This window comes from Balaenoptera physalus (genome assembly GCF_965194825.1).
Source record: "Balaenoptera physalus genome assembly, chromosome: 2".
NCBI classification, from domain to species: Eukaryota; Metazoa; Chordata; class Mammalia; order Artiodactyla; family Balaenopteridae; genus Balaenoptera; species Balaenoptera physalus.
The window spans coordinates 11,409,821-11,433,428 of record NC_138883.1 but is presented as its reverse complement, the minus strand read 5'-3'; the positions used below and the strand labels follow the sequence as shown (position 1 = coordinate 11,433,428).

Below are 23,608 nucleotides of genomic sequence, written 5' to 3'. Positions count from 1 at the left end.
TACTTTTGCAGCTTCTGTAATAAAGGACAGAAAAATATAACAAAAGTAGAGAGAATAGTAAGACAAAGCTCAAGAATTACCAAGTTTCAGTAATTACCAATTTGTGGCAGTCCTGTATCACTACATCCCAATCCACTCTCTACCCAATCTCTCTGGATTATTTTGAAGCAAACTCCAGATAGCATATTATTTCATCTGTAAATACTTCTTTATGAATCTCTAAAAGAAAGGATACAAAAGAGCAACTACAGTACCATTATCACATCTAAAATTATGAACAACAATCCCTTAATATGAACTTCCCAGGCAGTGCTGACATTTCCACCACTGGTTTATTTTTTCTTAGTTTGTTTGAATCAGGATCCAAATAAGGCCCATGCACTGTGACTGGACGACTATGTCTCTTAAATCTCCTTTAAAAGGTCCCTCCCCAACCCTTTCCCCCTTGCAATTTTTTTTTCCTTGTTGTTGTTGAAGAAATCAGGTTATATGGTAGTTTCCCATAGTCTGAATTCTGGCAAATGCATCACCATGATGCAGCCCTGTATTTACAGAAATTTATAGATCTAACAACTTAATCAGATTTAGTGTCATTTTTGTACTTTTAAAGTTTATTTTGTCAAGACTGCTTCACATGTGGTGATGTGTACTTCCAACAGTAGGTACCAAACGTCTACTTCTCATTCTCTAATATTAACAATTATCAGTAATCACCAACTAGAGTCATTAATTCATTAGGGGCTGCAACATGGTGATATTCTATCACTCCTTCTTTATTCATTAGCTGGAATACTTCCGTAAGAGGAACTCATCAACTATTCAGTTGTTTGCACAGAAAGGTAAGAATAAATGATTCTTTACCTTTATTTACTAATTTTCAAAACAATTAACATCCTAGCATTCTCTAAAGATGATCAGCAAGTTAAAAAAATTATGTGTTCATGGATTTAAATATATTTGATGGGTTTCAATTATTTGTATTTATCCCAATTGAGGCTCAAATTGTCCCATATTTGGACAGTGGAAGCTTATTCAAATTGGTCCCTGAGATCACACATGACACAACACTACTTGTCTCTGAGAGCTTCTTTGCTTTCTAGGGTTATACCTTATTCTAGGCATATCTTGTATTTTTCTTACCTTAGACCTGTAATCAACCATCTCTTTAAAGGAGCCCTAATTCCTTTCAGTGAGAAATGGTATTTAGAAACCACAGTCTGGGTGCTAGGGGGTGCTGACTGCCTTTTTAGTACACAGAGTTAGGGAGTTTTCTACACATGTGTATTTAGATACATACACATATATCATGAGTGTATACTGATGCTTCCAATTCAAATTCAGGTTTAGAGAGTTTTTACTTAATCTCATTAACTTTACATGTGTTTCTCCTTTCTCACATGTCAAAACCCCGTTCTCAACACTGCCTACATAATTGTTCATTTATTTTATCCCACAATACACACACAATAGCCAAGAATTAAAATGTCAACACTATCATCAACATTACGATAAATGAAAATCTTTTTTTTTTGGCAATTCTTTTTTACCCTTAGGATATACCCAACTCAGGATATCCTATAAATTACTGTGTATGTAAGTCACTTGGAATAGTTTGCTCTGGGTGATTACATCACTAACTGGAAGCACACTTTTATTTCACTTTTGATTTTTAGGCACAGCATTTTTAATTAACTTTTGCTACATAATTCTGTAAAATGTTTAGATGAGTCTAAAGTCAAAACCACAAAATAAGATATATTCAAAGACTAGTTGCTCCCCCTGTCTACTTCAACCTAGTCTCTCCCTACCCCACAAGTAACTTTACTAATATTTTTTTTTATATAATACTCCAAATTCCCTGTTTTCTGGCTACTATCCACTGGCTCCCTACTATGAGCAATACTGAAATTAGCTAGTATCTTCTTCCTCCTATCTCTCTCCTCCAGTATCTAATTTTAAGTAATATGTTTTAATTTACAGTTGATATCTATAATCTGTTAGCTTATTCTACTTTTCATATATTCTTCCTGCATATTTGGTAATTAAACTCTATCTACAGAATTAAACGATAAAGTGTTACATACTACACTGTTTCTCAATCTTAGTTCTACCAATAAAAATTTTATTTAATGTTCATCACCAATTTAAAACACCAGTTTAAGAGTGTTATTCAGAATACAAGTCCACAATTCCCCACCAGGGAGAAACTTTTGGAGCTAGATACATTCTAAAATTCAGACTCTTTTCCTTCTCTCTCTCTTTCTCTCATGCTCTCTCTCTTTTAAAAGAAAGTAATATGGTATATGAAACATTTACTGTATACTATGTAAACACACCCAGTGAGATTAGTCATATTACCCCATATTTTGCAATAAAATATATTAAACATTTAAACTAAGCTGTGTTAGTTCAGGTTAGGTTTTGTTGCCAAATGAATTCAGGTCACATCATTGTTTGCCATCAAGTGAGTCTCCCTAAAGAAATGGTTATCAGAACTCTTAGAATTTCAAATTATAAATAAGACATTGTACACCTGTAATTAGTAGCTCAAGATCATGTATAAGAATAGTATTTTCCTTACCTATCCACCACCAATAAAAGGCAAGTCAGAAAACATTTTTGTTCATATTAAGCAAAGATATATTTTAAATTGCATTATAAAATTAAGTTGTGTTACTGCAAATAGAGATTACTTGTTAGAGTTCTGCTTAGGAGAATCTTATTAAGCCCATGTGGGCTTCTTCTAACAGAACCTATTATAATTCAAAACAGCTGTCAGTCTCCTGCTGCTACTTTTTTTTTCCGATTAAAAATGTATTCTTAAAAGAATATTTTTAAAAGTACATCCCATTTCACCAGTTTATGCAACATTCTTTTAAGGGTAACCATTAAAATTTTTTAAGCTAGAAAATGAGGGGAAAAATGTAGATAAATGAGGTGAGCCTGGTTCTTAGAACTCTGGCTACAGTGCGGATTCATATTGATACTATATATTCTTGGTATTCTTAATATTTCTAGTTATAAAATACTTCCTAAATAAAATACCTGCTTCATACATGCACATTCAGCATGGTCAGAAATATGTTATCTCTTCGTTTTTTAAACGATTTTTAAACGATAATCTTCAAGGAGTCATGAACAGCCTAGGAATAATCACTAGGGAAAACTAGCGATGATCATTCTAAATAGGATAAGAAAACCAAAACCAGTGAAAGAATCATTAAGAGATACTAAATTCTTCGAAATAATTTTAAACGTACATTTAATGTTAAACTTGAAAACTATTATGCATTCGGATGTGTGTTAAATGTAAAATTAATACCAATATTTAAGTAGGTTATCCAAGAATAGAAATGGCTAACATTTAGTGTAAATAGTCATTAAAAACAAAAAGTTAAAGTGAACCACGTTACAGATGTTTCACTGCTAGACATCAAACCACGTTACAGATGTTTCACTGCTAGACATTTGAATTAGTTTAAATTTAAGAACAATATTTTAGGGGGTTGTTTCCAAATTTGATGATTAGCTACAGGACTCCGTATTATTAACCTAATTATTTTTCTCCATACCCACACATTTCCTCTGCATAAAGAAGAGACCATTAGTTTTGTTGAATTTTAAACCCCTAAATAATTATTCAACGTTTATGTTTAATTATTAAATTTCTGATGAAAAGTCATTGTGCTCCTAAGAACATTTTCAGATGGGGTATCTAATTTGAATAGAAAACTAATCATACTATTTGGTGACAGTACACAAGCACCACCATCAAGCACTGTACATCCCCTTCCCTCTCTTAGTTTTACTGTTTTACAAGATTAAAATATGAGTTTATTTTCTTTATTGAAAATAGGAAAAAAATAATTTTTAGCATCTCTGTAATTTTTAGCTGTATTTCTTTCTCTCCCCAGAAGTGTTTTTGCCTTCTATTACTAGAGTTTGAAAAGTTGAGAGTTACACTGTTGACTCAAAAGCATTTTAAAGACTGTAGAACAGATCATAATATACAAAGAACAAGATACATGTTAAATTTTCTCTATCCTACCCACCCCATAACCTTAATGTTTCCCCATTCACTTATGAGAATTATACGTTTGTTGTTTAAATTAAAAACAAAAAAACCAAAAAACCTACACAGGAGAGTATGACAAAAGGCAATTCCCTAATATCTGCCTCCCTTCCCACACAGACAACTAGTAACAATTTGATTTCTGCTTTTCTAGCATTTTTGACATAAATTAACTTTAAATAGTTTTAAGTAGGGATATTTAACAAAGAGTTCTGTAAAAAACTATTTTCATTTCATAATATACCAGGGATATAGAAACATGTGTACATACAAATTTTACTTTATCTTTTAAAGACCCCTAAATAGAACTGTACTGTATAAATATGCCATAGTTTACTTCACCAAAACGTACTGAGAATCATTTCCAATTTTTCAATATTATGAACAGTCCTGCAATCCTTTTACCTCTATCTTTAACCACTGTAAACTATGCCATTAGAATAAATATCAAGAAATAATATTACTGGGACTTCCCTGGCGGTCCAGTGGTTAAGACTCTGTGCTTCCAACGCAGGGGGCACGGGTTTGAACCCTGTTCGGGGAACTAAGATCCCACACGCCGCTAGGTGCGGCCAAAAAAAAAAAAAGAAATAGTATTACTGGATAAATGGGTATATATATTTCTAATTTGGAGATGTATTGGTCAGAAAAGTTGCAATTTACATTCCTATCAACTTTGCATGAGAACATCAAAACTCTGGTCATTATTAATCTTTGCCAATCTGATGGAGGAAAAAATGATCTCATTATTTTAATCTTCATTTAAAAAAAAAAATTATAAGTGAAACTGAATCTCAATATATTTATTAGCCTCTGTGTTTCTTTATAATCTTTGCCCATTCTTCTATGTGGCTGCTCTTTTTATTAATTTGCGACACTTTTTATATTAATGTTAAAATATCAAGGGAGAATATTCATATTAGCCTTTTAAAACTATGATGGCTTTTGTCATAAATGTTTAAATTTTTTAAATAGTCACTTGTTTCAGTCTTTTCCTTTAGTAACGTCTGAGTTTCATGCTCCTTCCTGTAAACATTTTTACATCAGAAAACAGATTTCTATATACATATGTAAGTAGTTAGAACAATATACAAAAAAGTTCTCAATTTTTGTTGTCATCTCCAAATTAGATTATGTAGGTAAACACACTCTTCAACCACAGCAGAAAGCTGTCATTAGATAGTTAAAGAGTTTACAGCACAGTTATTATTAAGTAATTCAGTATGCTAATTTTAAAAAGTTTATTAATTCCTAAATATGAAGATAATTTAATTATCTGGTGTTGCCTGGAAACAAGATGGATGTATTTTCCAGATTAACAGGAGGATGCTTTCCGGAAGAAGAAACTCAATTACTCCAATCTATTCAAATGTCGTTTGCTGAAGATATCCTGGGCATCCAGTGTCAGAACTGCAGGCGTCTTTCCCTCATCCTTCTCCTCTGTATCAAACTGGTGCACCAATCCCGCTACAAATCACTTAGACTAAGTCACTATTTATTATCTCTCTTGAATTGTCACAAAAATCAATCTTGGTCTCTGCTTCCAGTCTAATTCATCTAGCACACCAACACTGAACTAATCTTCCCAGCAGAGGTTCAATCAAGAATATACAATAAATACAAACTCCTAGCTACAAATCCTACCTATGTAAAGTATTTTACACTTTAAAGTATATCAGTATTTCCCAAAGTGTATTCTACACAACATCAGTCCTGCAAAATACAATGAAATGAGCCTTAAAAAAAAATCCTGGTTCGTTTGGGAAACACTGTTTACTATAGCCTAGTTTTGTAGAATTATTTATATTATTCATTAAGAATCTGAGTACCAATTATGTGTTCTATGCTAAGTGTTGAAGGTTATAGTTGTGAACAAAATAGTCTTGGTTTTCATGTTGCTTACAATCAAGTGAGAGAAATGGACATTTAAACAAATAATTACAAAAATAAAATCATACACTGAGATAAATACCATGAAAGGCGTGGGCTGCTATGAGAAAGAATAAGTTGATTTATTGACATTAATAAGCCCACAAGACATAAAGAACACATATAGCATACAGAAGAAAGATCTTAAACACATACATAAATATAAATAGTACATAAACATAAATAATGCTTGAGGGACTTCCCTGGTGGTGCAGTGGATAAGACTCTGCGCTCCCAGTGCAGCAGACCCGGGTTCGATCCCTGGTCAGGGAACTAGATCCCACATGCATGCTGCAACTAAGAGTTCACATGCCACAACTAAGGAGCCCGTGAGCCGCAACTAGGGAGCCTGCCTGCCGCAACCAACACCCAGTGCAACCAAATAATAAATAAATAAATAAATAAATAAAGCTTGATATTATTTATTGACAGAGGTAGTAGTGATGTGATGCTGGAGAGTTACAGCAGAGTCAATAGTTTAGCAAATTCTAGGAAGAGCAAGAAGGCCAAGGTGGCTGACGCAGGGGAAGTAGGGAAGGGAGATAATGTAAGATGAGGCAAGACAGGTAGATAGAGGCCAGGTCACACACATCACTGCAAAAGGCTGAGAGTCCTGCAGCTAAGTAACCTGTATAACTTTGCTTAATTCAGTATTGCTGAACTTTAATCTAAGAAAAACCAATAATAGGCCATGTCCAATGTTCCACAGAACATACTTTCAATCATATGATAGTAGTGGAGGTATAAAGTGAAGGTTTGCACTGGGTTAGTGTTGATACATTTTAAGAGAAAATGACACAATATGAAAGCTGAGTTTTTATTTATTTAAATTTTGAATTGAAAAATATCACGCAGAAAAAAGTTAGCCACAGGAGGCCTGAAACTGCTATCCTTAGAAAGGCCTGCTTGAAAGGCTGGCCCTGGTTGGTCTTTGGGAACTTGGACTTTCCGTGTTTTTACCATTCCTTAACTGATAAGGACAGCTCACTGTACCTAAACTGTTTGTGCAAACAGTATGGTTTATGCTGCATATTTGCTTTCCTTCTGGGAGCCTGGAATTTTGATACACGTTAGGTAGTAGATGCCTGTGTGACCAGCCATCAGTAAAAACCCTAGGTGCCGAGTCTCTAATGAGCTTCCCTGGTAGACAATATTTCACTTGTGCTGTCACAAGTCAATGCTGGAGGAACTAAGTGTGACCTGTGTGACTCCACCTGAAGAGACCTCTTGGAAACTTGCACCTGCTTTTCTTTGGACTTCGCCTCATGTGTCTTTTTTCTTTGCGGATTTTGTTTTGTATCCTGTGCTGTAATAAATGATCTCCATGAGTATGACTATATGCTCTGTCAGGTGAGTCCTCCTAGTGAACCTGGGGATGTTCTCCGGGGTTTCAGTGCAAGAACAAGACAGAATACTGTGGAATGTCTCCCTCCACCTCTGTCTCCCAGTCTCCCAAAATGAAACTATATTGTTTTGGAATAAATATCTAGTTGGTATTCAGGTACAGGGCTCCTTCTTCTTCTTCTTTTTTTTTTAAATCTTAGAAGCAATTACCATAGAAAGCAGAATAGGGGTGACCTTTACGGTGGTTGTGATTGAGAAGAGGCATGAGTGGGGCTTTGAGCATGCTTCCACTGTTCTATTTCGTGACCATGGTGGTGTCAGCTTTAAAATAATTTGTTAAAATAATAAGTTAAACTTAAATTTGTTTACTATGCTTCTTTGCATGTGTATTATTTCACAACAAAAAAATGTTTTGTTGTAGCTGGTATGGCTTTGAAACTTGTCAGCTGAAGCCTCAAAACTAAATCCATTTCCTAAAGAAAAGGATATAAAAGAATGACCGGAAGGCTAAGTACTGAGGCACAGGAAATGCTTATAATTTGGTAGCTGAAAGAGAACAGAGTAAAGGAAAGCATGGAAAACACTAATCAGGCTGGGTAGTGACCAGAATAGGTTGCATGTAAGAAGTGGCATCTGAATGAGGTTTATTTCAAATTGAGAAGTCACCACTTTCCTCTGTGCTACCGGAAAGTTTTGGATACACTTCAATTTCAGTACTTTCCACTCTGTAGGGGCAATTAATTGTTAAGATTTCTACATCCTCAAAGAGACTAAGTTCCTACAGTACTGGGACTGTTTCCTTTTCCAGTAACTGTATTCCAAGTATCTTGAAGAGTGCCTGGCTCATAATGGGTCCTTAACAAATAAGGTGCTTAGAAATGCAGAATGAAACCAGAAAAGGCCCATATCAAAGAAACCATGAAAGGAGAGAATGTAAAGAATTCCATGAGCAGTTTTAAACTTTCTTCAGTTTTCTTCTTTTTCTCCTACTTTTAACAACCTTTCAGGTCATTACTGTTTTTACTAAATCCTTTCCACTCTACTGCTACCTCCTCATCATTGTTGCAACAACTATCTAAACACCAACTATGTGCAGGGCACTTAGCCAGGTAATGTCAGGGATACAAAGATGAGCTTACTGTCTAGTGCAGGACATATTCCAATACATAAATAACACAAAGCTGCAAGTGGAAGACAGAGAGAAAGAATAGGAACATGGCATGGAAGTTAGAGGACTAGAAAAGGCTTTAGTGATTAGAAAAGGCTTTCATGGAAAGATGACATCTGCTTTGGTTCTTGAAGGATGTTAGAATTTAAATAGGGAGAAACATAGGTAAGGGCATTTCAACAGAGAGAACAGCTTAAGAATTAATAGGTATATGAGGGGCAACATACAAAGAAATGAGGCAAGAAAGGCAGGAGCTGACGAGATAAGAAAAAGTAAGAAAGAAGCAAAAATTATGCCATTGTCCAGTGAGTAGAGCTGATAAAGGAGACCAAAATGGAGCAGCCACAGATGTAAAGGAAAACCAGAAAAATGTGGTTTCATAGAACTGAAGAGAGGAAACTGAACTGGAAGTAAAATTGGAGTGAGCAAATGTTTTATAACTCTTTTCAAAAAAGACTGCAAAAGGTGCCAAGAAGTGAGGCAGTAATAGAGAGGATGTGAAAGTCTGGAAAGGTGCGTGTATGAAAGAGAGGGAGATATTGTAACAAATGAGTAGGGATGATGCAGTAAAGCATCAGTTTTCAACTGGGTGACTCTGCTCCCCTGGAGACATTTGGCAATGCCTGGAGACATTTTTGGTTGCCATAACTAGGAGTGAAGAAGGGTACTACCGGAACCTAGTTGAGTAGAGGCTGGGGATGCTGCTAAACATTTTGCAAGTACAGGACAGCGCCCCACAACAAAGCATTATCTGGCCCAACATGTCAGTAGTGTCAAAGTTGAGAAACCCTGTACCAGAGCATAGGGGATACGGAAGAGAGAATGATTAACCAAAGAAGCAAAGTCTTTGGTAAAGTGAGAACATTCATGGAGGAGGAAGACTTTTCTGGTTCTTTAACCTACTGACCCTGATGAGAGCATGAACCTGGAAGTAGCTTCAGGCATTACTTATTTGAAAAGTGTACTGAAATACAACATTCCAATTTCTCCCATCAACATGAACGACAAAGTGCATGCCTTAAATCATTATTTACCCTGTGACTATTCTATATAGATAAACCATTTATCTTTCGGGATACGATCAAGGTTTAAAATGTGGGTACTTCTATTTTTTTCTAAGTTCCATATATGTTCGGCAATCACGTCCATTAAAAGGTTAATAGATATAAATGATCAGAGTGCATATACTAGTGTAATTTTATTTTGTAAAATCTCCCATGTACCATTTAGAAATGAGTTACAAATAATCTGTATTTTAACAGTTCATAGGGATACCATGTGAAAAGGAAGCCTAGAAAAGCACCAGTTTAAGATGCCAAGTAACATTGCTATAAAAGGATAAAATGAGTTAACAGTGATTATAAAAATGGGGCTGTAACTATCTTTGGTTATAAAGTGCAATATATTTCAAAGCCACAATGAACTTGATCATATAAATTTCACTTTGTATCATAAGCATGAAAAGACTTATTTACTGACATGTATTATGTGAAAGGTACAAAGAGGAGTTTAATCACAAATTCTGCTCTCAAATAAGAGACAGTCACTCATTTAAACATTTTCTGAGCACCTATTATGTGCTGATAATAGGCACATGAGGATATAACAATGAACTAGATAGACATAATTTTTGCTTTTAAATTACTTAGGGACAAGCTGATAAATAGGCAGTTACAATGTAGAGGAAGCACAGATTAGTGAAGATGAACTCTGGAGCCAAACTGTCTAGGTTTGGATCCAGATCTGCCATTTATAAGCTTTGTGATCTTGGTCAAATTGTTTATCTTTTCTGTATCTGATGATAATATTTAAAAGTATTTACCTTATGGGGCTGTTGAGAAAGTGACATCTGAGATAAGATCTAAGACTGACAGTAAGTGTGAACTTTTTTCTTGGTGAAGGTAATGGTGGGGAGGGGTTGGGATGCCAAAATAATACTCTAAAAGGCAGAGGAAACTGACTATGTGAAGGCCCAAGGAAAGAACAAAACCTGGCTCACTAAGGAAATTAAAGCAATTCTACATGCAGAGTTTAACAAGAAGGTATTTGGCAGTAATAAGGTATGAGCCCAGAGAAGCAACAGAGCCTAGATAACAAAAAGCCATATGATCCATGAAAGGGAGTTTGAACTTTATTCTAGAGAGTTTTTGTTACTTAAACCCACACACATACACATACACACACACACACAAATCGACAGACTTTTTCTCATTCAAGAATTAATAAGCCCGTGCTGGGAAAACTGGACAGCTACATGTAAAAGAATGAAATTAGAACACTTCTTAACACCATACACAAAAATAAACTCAAAATGTATTAAAGACTTAATGTAAGGCCAGACACTATAAAACTCTTAGAGGAAAACATAGGCAGAACACTCTATGACATAAATCACAGCAAAATCCTTTTTGAATCACCTCCTACAGAAATGGAAATAAAAACAAAAATAAACAAATGGCACCTAATGAAACTTAAAAGCTTTTGCACAGCAAAGAAAACCATAAACAAGACAAAAAGACAACCCTCAGAATGGGAGAAAAGATTTGCAAAGGAAGCAACTGGCAAAGGATTAATCTCCAAAATATACAAGCGGCTCATGCAGCTCAATATTAAAAGGAATGCCTGAGGGACTTCCCAAGGTGGTCCAGCAGTTAAGACTCCGCGCTCCCAATGCAGGGGGCCCAGGTTTGATCCCTGGTCAGGGAACTAGATCCCGCATGCCGCAACTAAGGATCCTGTGTGCCATAACTAAAGATCCCACGTGCCACAAGGAAGACCCGGTGCAGCCAAATAAATACATATTTTTTTAAAAATAAAAAATAAAATAATCTCTGCTTAAAAAAAAAAAAAAGGAATGCCTGAGCATCTATGCTCAGAACACTATATTGTGTTTTCACATAGATTACCTTAATTAATCAAAGAACCCTAAAGAGGGTGATACTGTTCATTTTACAGATGTGGAAACTAAGGTACCAAGGGAACTAACAACTAGACATCAAAAGAAGAAGGCTGTTCTTCATAGACAAATTTGTCTTTTCATACTCATCCCAACAGATGATTTTACAATTTCTAATGTGTACTGTATTCCTCCTTACCTTGTTTTAAAAATAACTACAAATTACTATGTCAAAGTTTTATTTGACTGAAGCCAACAAATGGTGAGGTACACCAAGTTAGGAATTTTAACTCTCCTTCCCTATCCTTCCTCCCTTGTCAGACTTTATCGTTGAAGCATGTGACAGAACTATGACTTCATAATTAAGGCTATAATGAGATTTCTCTGTCATAAGCTATTACTAACATTCACTACAAACTCATCTAGTTCTGCCACAAAGCTTTTTTCCTAACCAGAAAATTCTCATGTCTAGTCTCAAGCAAGCAAGAAATATTTTGGGAAAGTCTGAAGACAAGCATAATTAAGTCTTATGAAGCATGTTATGGAATTTTTCTCTAAAGAACAACTCACAAGTAAATTCCAGATAAAACAAATTAAATAAGTATAATTTCAGAATATAGGGAAAAAAAGACACTATACTTGAAATTCTTCTGGCATTCAGTCTCCCCCTAAAGAAGGAAGGAAACTGCACACTAACAACACAATTCATTATTGCTCCTTCCATGATTCCTGCTTTAAGTAGGTAAGAGTGTTCATAAAATTTAAGGAACTGTAGCCAGAAGAGACTGTCAAAAACTTTTTATCTAAGTGCATATTTTTAGAAAACAATTAAGGGCAAGCAAAGAACACTTTGCATGACTGGCCTAATTGATTTTTCCATCTCACTTTAGTTTTAAACTCAATAAAATACCTCATATTTATTAAAAAATTGTTTACAAAGCACTTATTCATGTTATTATTTCATCCTAACAACTCACTGAGTATCTGTAATTTACCAGACACTGTGCTACATCCTACAGGCTTTGGCTCAAAGTACAAAGAGTTACATGGAGGAGTTAGACACACAAGCAACTGATGATAATATAGTAAATAAGGACTGGAAGAAAGGTCCAAAGTACTAAGGGAGTGAGTGTATGATTACTGGTAAAACTAACTTTTGAACTGGGTCTTGAAGAATAAAGACGACTGTAAGAATCAGGAGATTTCTGATGGCAAATAACCCCAAAGAATTGGCTTAAACAATAGGAATTTATTCACGAGGAGACATCCCACGGTAGGGAAAGCCCCAGGCCCAGCACAATACGTGTCTAAAATAATGTTGTCACGCACCTGCATTCATTCTACCTCTCTGTTCTGCCAGCCTCAGAGCATGTTTCATCATCCCCTGTGGTCACAGGACAGCTGCCAGTGGCGACTGGGGCCACATGTTCTCTTGCTCACAAACAAGAGGGGAAAAAATCCTCTCCCCCAGAAAGAGAATGTCTCTTTCCTTTCTATCTAACTGGGACAAATAATAATTTACAGGGAACTGCCTTGAGCTGACTGGCTTGGAGTAATCAAAATCCACCGCTGAAATGGGTAATGAGTCATCTTCTCAGAGTCTCCTGGATGGCAAAGAACAGGAGAACTCCAAGCACTGGGATAAACACATGAAAAACAGAAGTAGAAAGAACAAGAAACAGCTTAGTATGACTAGAGTAATGGGAAATCTAACGTTAGACACAGTCTACAAACTGTTTTGAGTTTGGACTTTATCCAATAGACAATGGGAAGTCAACACAAGTTTTTTGGGTAGGGAAGTAACATCCTCCAATTGCATTTTTTAAAAAGTGTGGTAGCAATACAGAGAACAGCCAGAGAAGGAGAGGAAAAGTGGGAGAACAAATGGCAGAGACTCCACTGGTAGGCTGTTCAATAAATAGTCCAGACTAGCAAGTAAGTGGTAACAGAGAGGGAAAGAATGGAATGAAAAATACAAGGTGGCAAAGCTGCTATGTAAAACACTGTGTGTGTGTGTGTGTTTTCCCTCTTACAGATGAGGAAAAATTAAGCCTCAGACAGGTAAAATGGATTGCTTAAGATTGCAAAACTATAAATAGTAATCAGAATCTGAATTGAGGTTTGATTCCCAGTCCAGTGTTCTGACACATCACAACTATGTCTAAAAACTCCAACAATGCTCAAAAAAGCAGATTTTTTTGAATCTTGTGATTTAAAGGATGTTGTGTATTGAATTAAAGTGATTTCTGTTTATTCCAACTTTAACGTAATGTTCATTATATGGATTTAATGTCAGTTTATAAAACTTAGTACATTATATGTTTTTGAAGTTTCTACATTATTTGAGATAGTAAGGATGCTGTGAAAGACTCAACCTGTAATGTCAAATTTAGACTGCCAAAATTTTAAAAATTAAAAGAACTGAAGCTTGCATTAAAAAATTTGAACTTGTTTTGTAAATAAACTAGGTACTGAATGTTTGAATTTCATTATAAATCTGAAGTTAGTAGGTACATGAAAAGTTTCCTTTAAATTATGCTTCCCTTTGAAATTTTGGATTCTGATAACCAACTTCCATTAGCATCAACTTAAAAAGAAAAATGTTGTCTCATCTTTAAAAAGATAATTGTTTTAGAAAAAGTCACTTGCCTGTTTCTTTTTAGAGTGGAGAAGTCTGATTTTGTTTTATTACCACTGTACCAAGACTGGGTTAAGAGGGAAGGTGGTTTAGAATAAACACTTTCTATAAAAATTATAAACAATATATTTTTTAGCTTATTGGGTTAAATCTTAGTCTTCTGCTTTTAAACTCAATTAATAACTTTAATGAGCACCTATGTGCCTGGCACTATGCTAGATGCTGGGAATACAGCTGGAAGCAAAATAGTACTACAGTTACTCAGGCATATATTTGTATGATTATTTGATTAGTGTCAGTCTTCCCCACTGAATAACTATAGCACTATTTTTTTCAGCCAGAACATAACTGCAAATGTACAAAGATGATGCTTAAAAAAAACAACTTGACAATAACATTCCACCAATGACACAAGAATTTTCTTTCACCAGGTAGAAACACAGCACCCATAACTGAATTTTTTTCTTAAAACATACCTGCTAAAACACTCAACAAACCAGGAATATAAGGAAACTAGCTCAACATAATAAAGGTTATGTACGGAAAATCCACAGCTAACATCATACTCAATGGTCAAAGACTGAAAGCTTTCCCTCTAAGATGAGGAACAAGACAAGGATGTACATTTTCACCATTTCTATTCAATACAGTACTAGAAGTCCTAGCCAGAGCAATTAGGCAAGAAAAAGAAAGAAAAGTCATTCAAACTGGAAAAGAAGACATAAAATTATCTTTGTTAGAAAACAACCTTACCTTTATGTAGAAAATTCTAAAGATTACACACACACACACCCCGTTAGAATAAATGAATTCAGTAAAGTTGCAGGATACAAAATCAACACACAAAAATGAGTTGTGTTTATACACTAACAATGAACAATCCGCAAAGGAAATTAAGAAATCAATCACGTTTACAATAGTACCAAAAACAATAAAATACTTGGGAGTAAACTTAACCAAGGAGATGAAAGAATTTTACACTGAAAACTACAAAATGTTGTGGGAAGAAATTAAACACAAATAAATGGAAAGACATCTGGTGTTTACGGACTGGAAGACTGGAAGAGATGTCAACACTACTCCAAACAATCTACAGATTCAGTGCAATCCCTATCAAAAAAATCCCAATGACATTTTTTGCAGAAATAGAAAAATCTATCCTAAAATTCATATGGAATCTCAAGGGACCCCAAATAGCCAAAACAATTTTGAAAAAGAACAATGTTGGAGGCCTCACACTTCTGATTTCAAAACCACTATAAAGCTAGAGTAATCAAAACAGTACGGTGACAGCACAAAGACAGACTTACAGACCAATGGAACAGAACAGATTTCAGAAATAAACCCTCGAATGTATGATCAAGTAATTTTCAACAAAGATGGCCAGACCATTCAATGGAAAAAAGACAGTCTTTTCAACAAATGGCATTGGAAAAACTGGATATCCACATGCAAAGACCTAAACATAAGACCTAAACATAAAACATGATTTTTTTGAGGGGAAAACTCTTAGAAGATTTTTAAAGGGGGAAAGCTTCATGACACTGGATTTGGCAATAATTTCTCAGATGTAACACCAAAAGTATAAGCAACAAAAGACAAACTAGATCAGCTGGACTTCATTAACATTAAAAACTTACCAAAAAAAACCTTTTGTGCATCAAAGTACACTCGACAGAGTGAAAAGGCAATGCATGGAATGGCAAAAATATTTGCAAATCATCTATCTGATAAGGGATTGGTATCCATAATACATAAAGAGCTCCTACAAGTCAACAACAACAACAAAAAACAACTAAATTAAAAAAATGGGCAAAGAACTTAAATAGATTATTTCTCCAAAGAAGATATACAAAAAGGCTGATAAGCTTTAGAGATGCTAACATCACTAATCATTAGAGAAACGCAAGTGAAAACCACAATGAGATATCACTTCACGCCCATTAGGATGGCTGTTATCAAAATAATAAAAACAACAAGTGTTGGTGAGGATGTGGAGAAACTGGAACCCTGACGCATGCTGGTGAAAATGTAAAATTTTCTGGATATATACCCAAATGAAATGAAAGCAGGGACTCAAACAGATATGAGCACACCTATGTTCATGGCAACATTATTCCAAAAGCCAAAAAGTGGAAGCATATGAAGTACCAACCGACAGATAAATGGATGAACAAAATGCAGTATATACATACAATGGAATATTATTCAGCCTTAAAAATGAAGGAAATTCTGACAAATGCTGCAACATGGATGAACATTATGCTAAGTGAAATAAGCCAGTCACAAGAGGACAAACATTGTATGATTCTACTTACATGAAATACCTAGAGTAATCAAATTCGTAGAGACAAAGTAGAATAGTGGTTGTCAGGGGCTAAGAGTAAAGGGAAGTGGGGAGTTAGTGTTTACAGGGTATAGAGTTTCAGCTGCAGAAGATGAATGGAGTTCTAGAGATGGATGGTGATAATGGTTGCACAACAATGTGAATACACTTAATGCCACAGAACTGTACACTTAAAACTGGTTAAAATGGCAAATTTTATGTTATGTATATTTTACCACGATAAAAACAGCAACAAAAAAAATGATACCCGCTATGCATCTTTCCTAGTGACTCTATCTTAGTGTAGGATCTCATCTCTTCATACCCAGGTAACTGCAATAGCTACTATTGTCCCTGGTTCATTCCACTCTCTTCTCATTCTAACTCAACCAACAGATCACTGACAGGTGCGTCTTGGCAGTTTTATCATATTAATGTGTGGCCTCCAAACTTTAAAAGGCTCCCCATATCCTGCACAAGAGGATAAAAATCCAAATCTCCTCAATCCGGTACTCAAACCCTTCTACAAACATATCTTTTCAACTGTCTAATGTCTTCCCAAGGAAATTCAGTTGTCAACTCATCCTAGTTTCCCTCTCTATTCCCCTCCCCCAAAGCTAATGTCCACATTACACTCTTGCTTTTCCCTCACAAAGTAGCTGCTCCAATCTCTCTGTAAATCTAAACCCTCACAGAAGCTAGCTCAAGTCCCAAGTGTTCCAGGAAGTTATTTAGACTCCTGGGGCCTCACTCATCTCCCTCTAACCAGAACACGAACAGCATTCTTTGTATTGATAGATTGTTTTCTAGACTCAGAGGGGTACATCTTATCTTTTCTGAGGGCAAAGTCTACATATTTCACTTGTTTCTTTCTCCTGTAGCACCTAGTATTGCAAAATACAAAGCAGATCTTCAATAATCACCTGTGTAACTGAACACAAGGTACAACTCTGGTGTGAGTCTCAATGATTAGAATATGAAATCAGAAGCATTTGACATGACTGTATTTCTGAAGGTTAACCTGTGACACACAACACAGAAAACTGCTGTGACTCAAGTGGCTATGTGGAAACCAGGTGGTACAACCTGGCAAATACAACACAGGTGTTTTAAATCCTAAAATTAGAGCCTGATACAAAGAACCTGTTTAAATGCTGGTAATGAGGGACAAAACAATATAGTAGTTAGGTTTTGTGGGACAGAATACTGGTTTTACTGAATGCATGCATAAATAAGCAATGCTATAACTGGACAGAAATACAGTCAGTCGCAGACCTATGAAAACTCTAAATGAAATGTCAGTTGGTTTTTATTAAATTCAGGTCAGGGAAAAAAATATTCATCAGTTACTTGTGGTAACTGACAGTAACTGTCAAGAATCAGAGTGAGGCGCTCTCTCTGATTTCTCCTTTCAACTACATTGTACAAAGACCCAAGGATGAGGATGGTGGTGAAGAATGCAATCAATGAAGAATACGAGGCTCAGGAGTGTAGTGAAAAGAGCTCTCTAAATAGGGCGGAGAGAGGCCTAGATCCTAGTTTTGGTCCAATCCCTGGCCAGCTGCAGAACCCACAGCGAGTCACTCATCTCCCTGGGCCTAGTTTCCCAGTTCTAAAACAAGTCACATCAGATCGCTAAAGGTTTTTCTGACTTCAAAATTCCAGGACAAGTTTAATCACAGCTGCCATTAACATGTATGATTCTTGCAATTTCAAATCTTTCTTCCACATTTCCGGGAGAAAGTAATTGATTTCAGCAATCTAAAAGAAATGGATGCTATTCAGAGACAAAAGATTCTGCTACTTGAAAAAACGAAGTAATTCTGTAAAATTGCCTATTTCCTCATTACAGTAAGATGTTTTAGCAGAGGAAACAGTTCTCTGGTAAAACCAGGACTGCTTCTGCAAATTAGGCCTAATCCAGAGTACTTATTATCTGTGCTGGTATGTGAAGAGATGCTATTGTAGTTCAAAGCAGAAGCAACACTCAGGGCTTCTCCCCCCAAACGGTGAGAAAGTTCTCATCTTCGGGGTAAGGCTAATAAACAGCTGTGCAAATGATGAGACGCTGAAAAATGCACGCTTTTAGCCTTTCAAGTACTCCAAGCACAGGATCCTTTACCAAAGACTCCGTATTGTCTCTCTCCCAACCTGTCAAAGCGCAATTCCAGTTTGATCCCGAAACAGTAACTTACCCGGACAATTTAACTTCTCCCCGGGGGAGCAGCCGTCCACAGGCCTGCACTCCTCGACCCCTGATTCCGGCCGGCAGCTCTCACGCCCACCCCGGGGCGGTCGCAGCCCCGCAGCCGGGTAAACACGCGCCCGAGTCTAGGGAGTGGTTTCCCGGCGTCCTGGGAGCGGCGATTCCCGCCCCTCGTAGCCCCGAGACGGGAGCCGGCCGGGCCGCCACCGCGGCCACCTCGGGCCGCTCTCCCCGCCCCAAGCGCCACACCTCGCGCCCCTGCCCCCGGGACGGCGGCGCACTGCCCAGCCCGCCCCGCGCAGCGCACCGGGACCGGTCAGTCTGCCACCGCCACCTCAGCCCCAGACGGACCAGTAACCCTTCCCCGGCCCCAGCCCCGCGCCCCCCGCGGCGGCCGGGCCCCAGCCCTGCGCCCCCACGGCCCCCGCACAGCCCCTTCCTCGTCGGGACGCCCTGCACCGCGCCGGTAACAGCCTCGGCTCACAGCCTCAGAGACATCGAGGGACACTCACCCCGGAGGCTCCTCCCGCCGCTGCTGCTGCTGCCACCGCTGGGACCGCGGCCGTCGCCCCCGCCGCCGCCGCCGCCTGCACCGCCGTCCGCACCGGCGCCAGCGCCCCCGGCCATCCTCCTCCTGCCGTCGCCGCCGCCACCTCCCGTCTCCGCTCCTGTCAGTGGCTCAGGCTCCGGGGCTTCTCCAGGTTTCCCTCGCCGCCATTTTGACGCCTGGAGCGAGCAGGAGGGGCTCGGCTCGGCGCGGGCCTGGGGCGCCTGCGCGGCGCTGCGGAGCCGGCCCGAGCCCCCGCCCTTCCCCGCCGTCGCCGCGCCCGGGGTCACGTGGGCCGGCGGCGGCGCGCGCGCCCTGGCTGGCCGGGGAGGCGCGTTCACGGGACGCGGGATCGGTTGGGGCCGAGTGCGCGCGCATTATTCCCGCTCTCCGCTCGGAGTCTGAAGCTCGTTGCAGCATCTTGCTTATTCCGGGGAATTGTGGCAAATCGTTAAATCTGTCAGAGTGGAATTATAATAACTACGTTACCGCACGACCGGTTCTACCAATTCATGTTTCCATTCGGCGGCCGGCATCATGATCTATCGCTCACGATGCATCTTTCGTAAAGCGAAGACTGCGCTTCCATGGAGAAGTCCTTTTTGACAGTCTTGGCGTTTTCTTGGCAGTTTATCTTAAGCCCTGTCTGTATGGTACTTTTACAGACACCACCTTGCTAGTTGTACAGTGGATTTGTTTTTTTTTCATCAGGCACCGAAAAGTTTTCCTCAGCAAGATACCCCCATAAACGTGGGATAAGGATTGATGAAAACACAGTCGCCGCTTGGGAGAGCCAAATCGCTCTCCCTAGATGCCCCTTGTCTGGGAGTTCGCAGTAAGTTTAGCGATGCACTAACAAAAAAACACATGTTTATGGAGCACCTTACAGTTCGCAAAATACTGGTAAATGCATGGCTTCCTTTGAACACCAAAACCGCCCTTTGAGGTAGTCCGGACAGGTATTATTATCGCCCTTTTACAGCTAAGGAAATAGGCTCAAAAATACTAAGTCGTTTGCCCCGGGGCGCACATGCAGCATTAGTAAGTAGGCAAGACAAGACTAGAAACCAGACATTCTGACCCTGGTCATCAGACACATTATCTCTCACAGTTCTATGACAGGCCCTAGCAATAATACATCCTATATTGGTCCTCTGGGAATTTATTTAAAACCCCCTTTAAAGTATTTGCATTTTCAATCTGTCCCCACCCTTTGAGAAACAAGTTTTCCAAGTCATGCCACCAAGTCTTTTTGTTGCTCTCAAACCATCTCTAAGCTTAAAAGAATAAGAGCAATTTCCAATTTTGTGATGTGTTTTTAACCATCTCTTGGTCCTTTATTATTTTATACGTTTTGCATTTGGTTGGAAGATTTAAGTTTTTTTTTTTAACATCCTTCAATGGAAGTATTTTATCTCTTTGAATATGATCGTTACTTTTCTCTGGACTTTCTTCAGATTTGATGTATCTTTCTTGTGCTCATTCATCACCTCCTTACTTCCTTGGAAAGATTATTTCTTTCCAATTTGTGTTATTTCATTTTTCCCCCTTTCACCCCATGCATCTCTTCCCAACCCCAATCCTCGAAGGTTTGGAGATTGTAGCAGAGATTGTAGTATTCCCTTGTCCAAAAAAAAGGTCCCTTCTAGCTGGTAAGGGGCTCTTCAACTGAGCACACGTGTGGACAGGAGACAAGAAGTGCATGGAAAAGTGAAAAAATGCAAGGGAAATAGGCCCATCTAGTTGGAGCAACGGTTTGGCTCTGTGTGCCCACCTCCAATTCCCCTGTACTGTTATACCTCCCCCTAAATGCACAATTGAATTTTATTTAAATTCAAGGCACCTACCATTATTTTCTATTATTTTGCCTTTGTCTTCAGCTAAATACTGCATTAACTGAAAGAGCTGTTATATGCAAACTAAAAATTACGTTGTCCAAACCACCTCTTGATAATTTATTAAACATGAAATAAGATCGGTCCCCACTATTTACGCTTTCTCATTTATTCCTAACCTTCATTGCTTGATTTTGATTCTGTTTCCTAGACACAATATAACAAACAAAATTAAAACAATACCAACAATATCATTCTAAAATCCGAGGGTTAACACCATTTTTCTAAAAGCTTTTGATGTGTAAATCTATCAAAGACTTTTTGAAAAGCCAAATAAGGTCTGCTGGTTTCACCTTGTCCTTTTGTCTATCTGCACACTAGGAGAACTCTAGTATGCTAGTTCGGTATGATTTACCTTTACAGAAATCATGCGTAAGTGTTCCATGATTTTTTTCCACCCTTTAAGTCATCTACTTTGTGTTTTCTTATCATACCACTTAGGTGTACTTACTAGATACTGAATTAACTTGGTTTACACATCATATGTCAGAGTTTAGATTTCTCTATTTCAGTTCAGTCCTACACACATTTTTTTAAAGCCTCCAATACCATGTGCCAAGCACAATGCTAGATGCTCAGGGTAAAAAATAAATGATTCTTTGCCCTCGAGGAGCTTAGACTCTAATAGGAAGACAGACTAAAAAATAATTTTTTTAAAAAAGTGCTAAGACAGTATTCAGGAGCAGTGAAGAGTATGGGTTCTAGAGTCAGACAGATCTGGGTGGGCATGTGACACAAGCCAGCCAATGAGAATCTATTCTGGAAATTTCTGGCAGGCTCTCCTAGGAGATGTTTGTTCTTAATCTATTTCTCTGGAATTATGACCTTAAAGGACAATGTAAATTGTCCTCCTTAGCTATAAGGAGAAAGACAGGAGCAATAGGAGAGAATGGGGACCACAAGCAGAAAGAAACAGAAGTTGAGAAAAATGGAAGCCCTGACATCATTTGAATTCCTGGGCATAGCTGTGCCCTAAACCAATCCATCCTTGGTCTTTTAGTTTTTATGAGCCATTAAGTTGCCTAACTCCCCTTTTTTCATCTTAAACTAGTTGGAGGTGGATAAAAGCAGTACATTTCTGTCACTTGCAATCAAGTGTTCTGTTCTTCCACTCCCTGCTCCCTCCATCAGTGAATGTCACCCCATTTTCTGTTACTCCAATCTGATCCTTCATTTTTCTACCATACGTAACGATCCACCAAAGCCTCTCCCTAGGCTCATCTTTCTGGAAATACAATATAGAAGCTGAGTTTTTGAAATCATGAAGAAAAGGAAAATTCTATTTCCTCCATATCAGCATTCTAAGAGAAGTATTATCATACTTACTTTATTTGTCTAAAGCTCTGCAGCTAGTAAAGGATAGTGCTGAGGTCTGTCCTTTGATCCGTTGGCTCCAACCGACAATCTCTCTTCACTCCAGCATAACAGAAGTCCATTGAAGAATATCTGGGTGTGCCTCAGGAGAGGAAGAGGAATGTTGGATTTAAAAATGAAAAAGAGATGTAAGAAAACTAAAACTTTTCATCGCTTATAATTTTTTTTGAAGAAAGACTCTATTAAAAAAATAATGTTGTACAAATTTAAAAGAGTGAACTTGGAACACCAAGATTATCTTTTGAACTGCAGAAGGGCAGTTCTTTCTCAGGATTCTTTGTAATAATGGATGGCAGCTTTTGTTGGATCTTATATTAGCATTGTGCTTTCAGTTCAAAAGTGTGTTACTGATGTTACCAGTTGCATAACTCTCAGTGTTTTTCCCACCTTTGCAGCTGTCTGCTCTTGCCACTTTCTTGAGTTTCTCTTTGAGGTCATGCAATTGTAAAGATAGACACAAACAGACCCAGAGAGAGGCACTGCATTCCTCAAAGACCTTCGGTCCTGGAACAGCAATTAAAAGTTTTTTCTGGAGAGGAGAGAATTGAAGATGTTTGAGCCTGAGGTACTGCAGTCTTAGTACATTATATAATTTTCTAGAACCCTAACACCAGTTCATTTAGAGCATGAACATTTATAAAAATCGCATTAAAAAGAAGTGGGCGAGTGTGCCTTTTTCATTGTATACACAGAGCTCAAAAACCTGATCTCTAGGCTATAGCTCTAATCAAGCCCTTTTATATAACTGTAGCAGGAAGGTTCCACATTGTAGGTCACTGAGAATATATTGAATCCGGGGCTCACTAAGCCCTTTATTGAAAATTGGAGAGGTTTAAGTCAACAGTGCTAGTCTCTTGTGACTTGGAGCTATCAAAGGAGGAAGTTTGTTTGTACCTGTAATTTGAGAAGCTAAAAGTGCCACCTCCTGGGGTAGGGGTGGGCCGGCAGGGAGCTTAATTGCATTGTGGCTGAATTTGGAGTCAGATTTACTGACACTGTCATAAGTAATTTAAGGTTTTTGTCACAGAGAAAGACCTAAGAGGCTTGATTCTCACATCAGCTGCACCCCAGTCTAAACTTTTCATGATTTGGATTAGTTCAGCCAGGCTTGTCTCTTACAGAGCTCTTTCTTAGCTTACTTCAGCATTTTTGTTAACTTTTTTATTAAAAAGTGGGGGAAAACCTGAGGAAAAAAAAGACTTGACTAACAGCC

General features: G+C 37.9%; 1 protein-coding gene across 4 annotated transcripts in view; it reads right to left on the bottom strand.

Moving 5' to 3' along the window:
• BTBD7 (BTB domain containing 7) overlaps window positions 1-19,960 on the bottom strand; it is an 84,297-nt gene extending 64,337 nt beyond the window's left edge. For 3 of the 4 annotated variants that reach the window (XM_082451225.1, XM_082451227.1, XM_082451228.1), the window contains exon 1: window positions 19,092-19,960. Coding sequence is in view for 1 of the 4 variants with exons in the window: in XM_082451227.1 (XP_082307353.1) it covers window positions 19,092-19,206 (115 nt within the window). In the remaining 3 variants the exon portion in view is untranslated. Of the gene's footprint in view, window positions 1-18,568; window positions 18,881-19,091 lie in introns of those variants that run through there. The other variant, XM_082451226.1, reaches the window with a different exon arrangement.
• Between the last annotated feature and the right edge of the window lie 3,648 nt (window positions 19,961-23,608).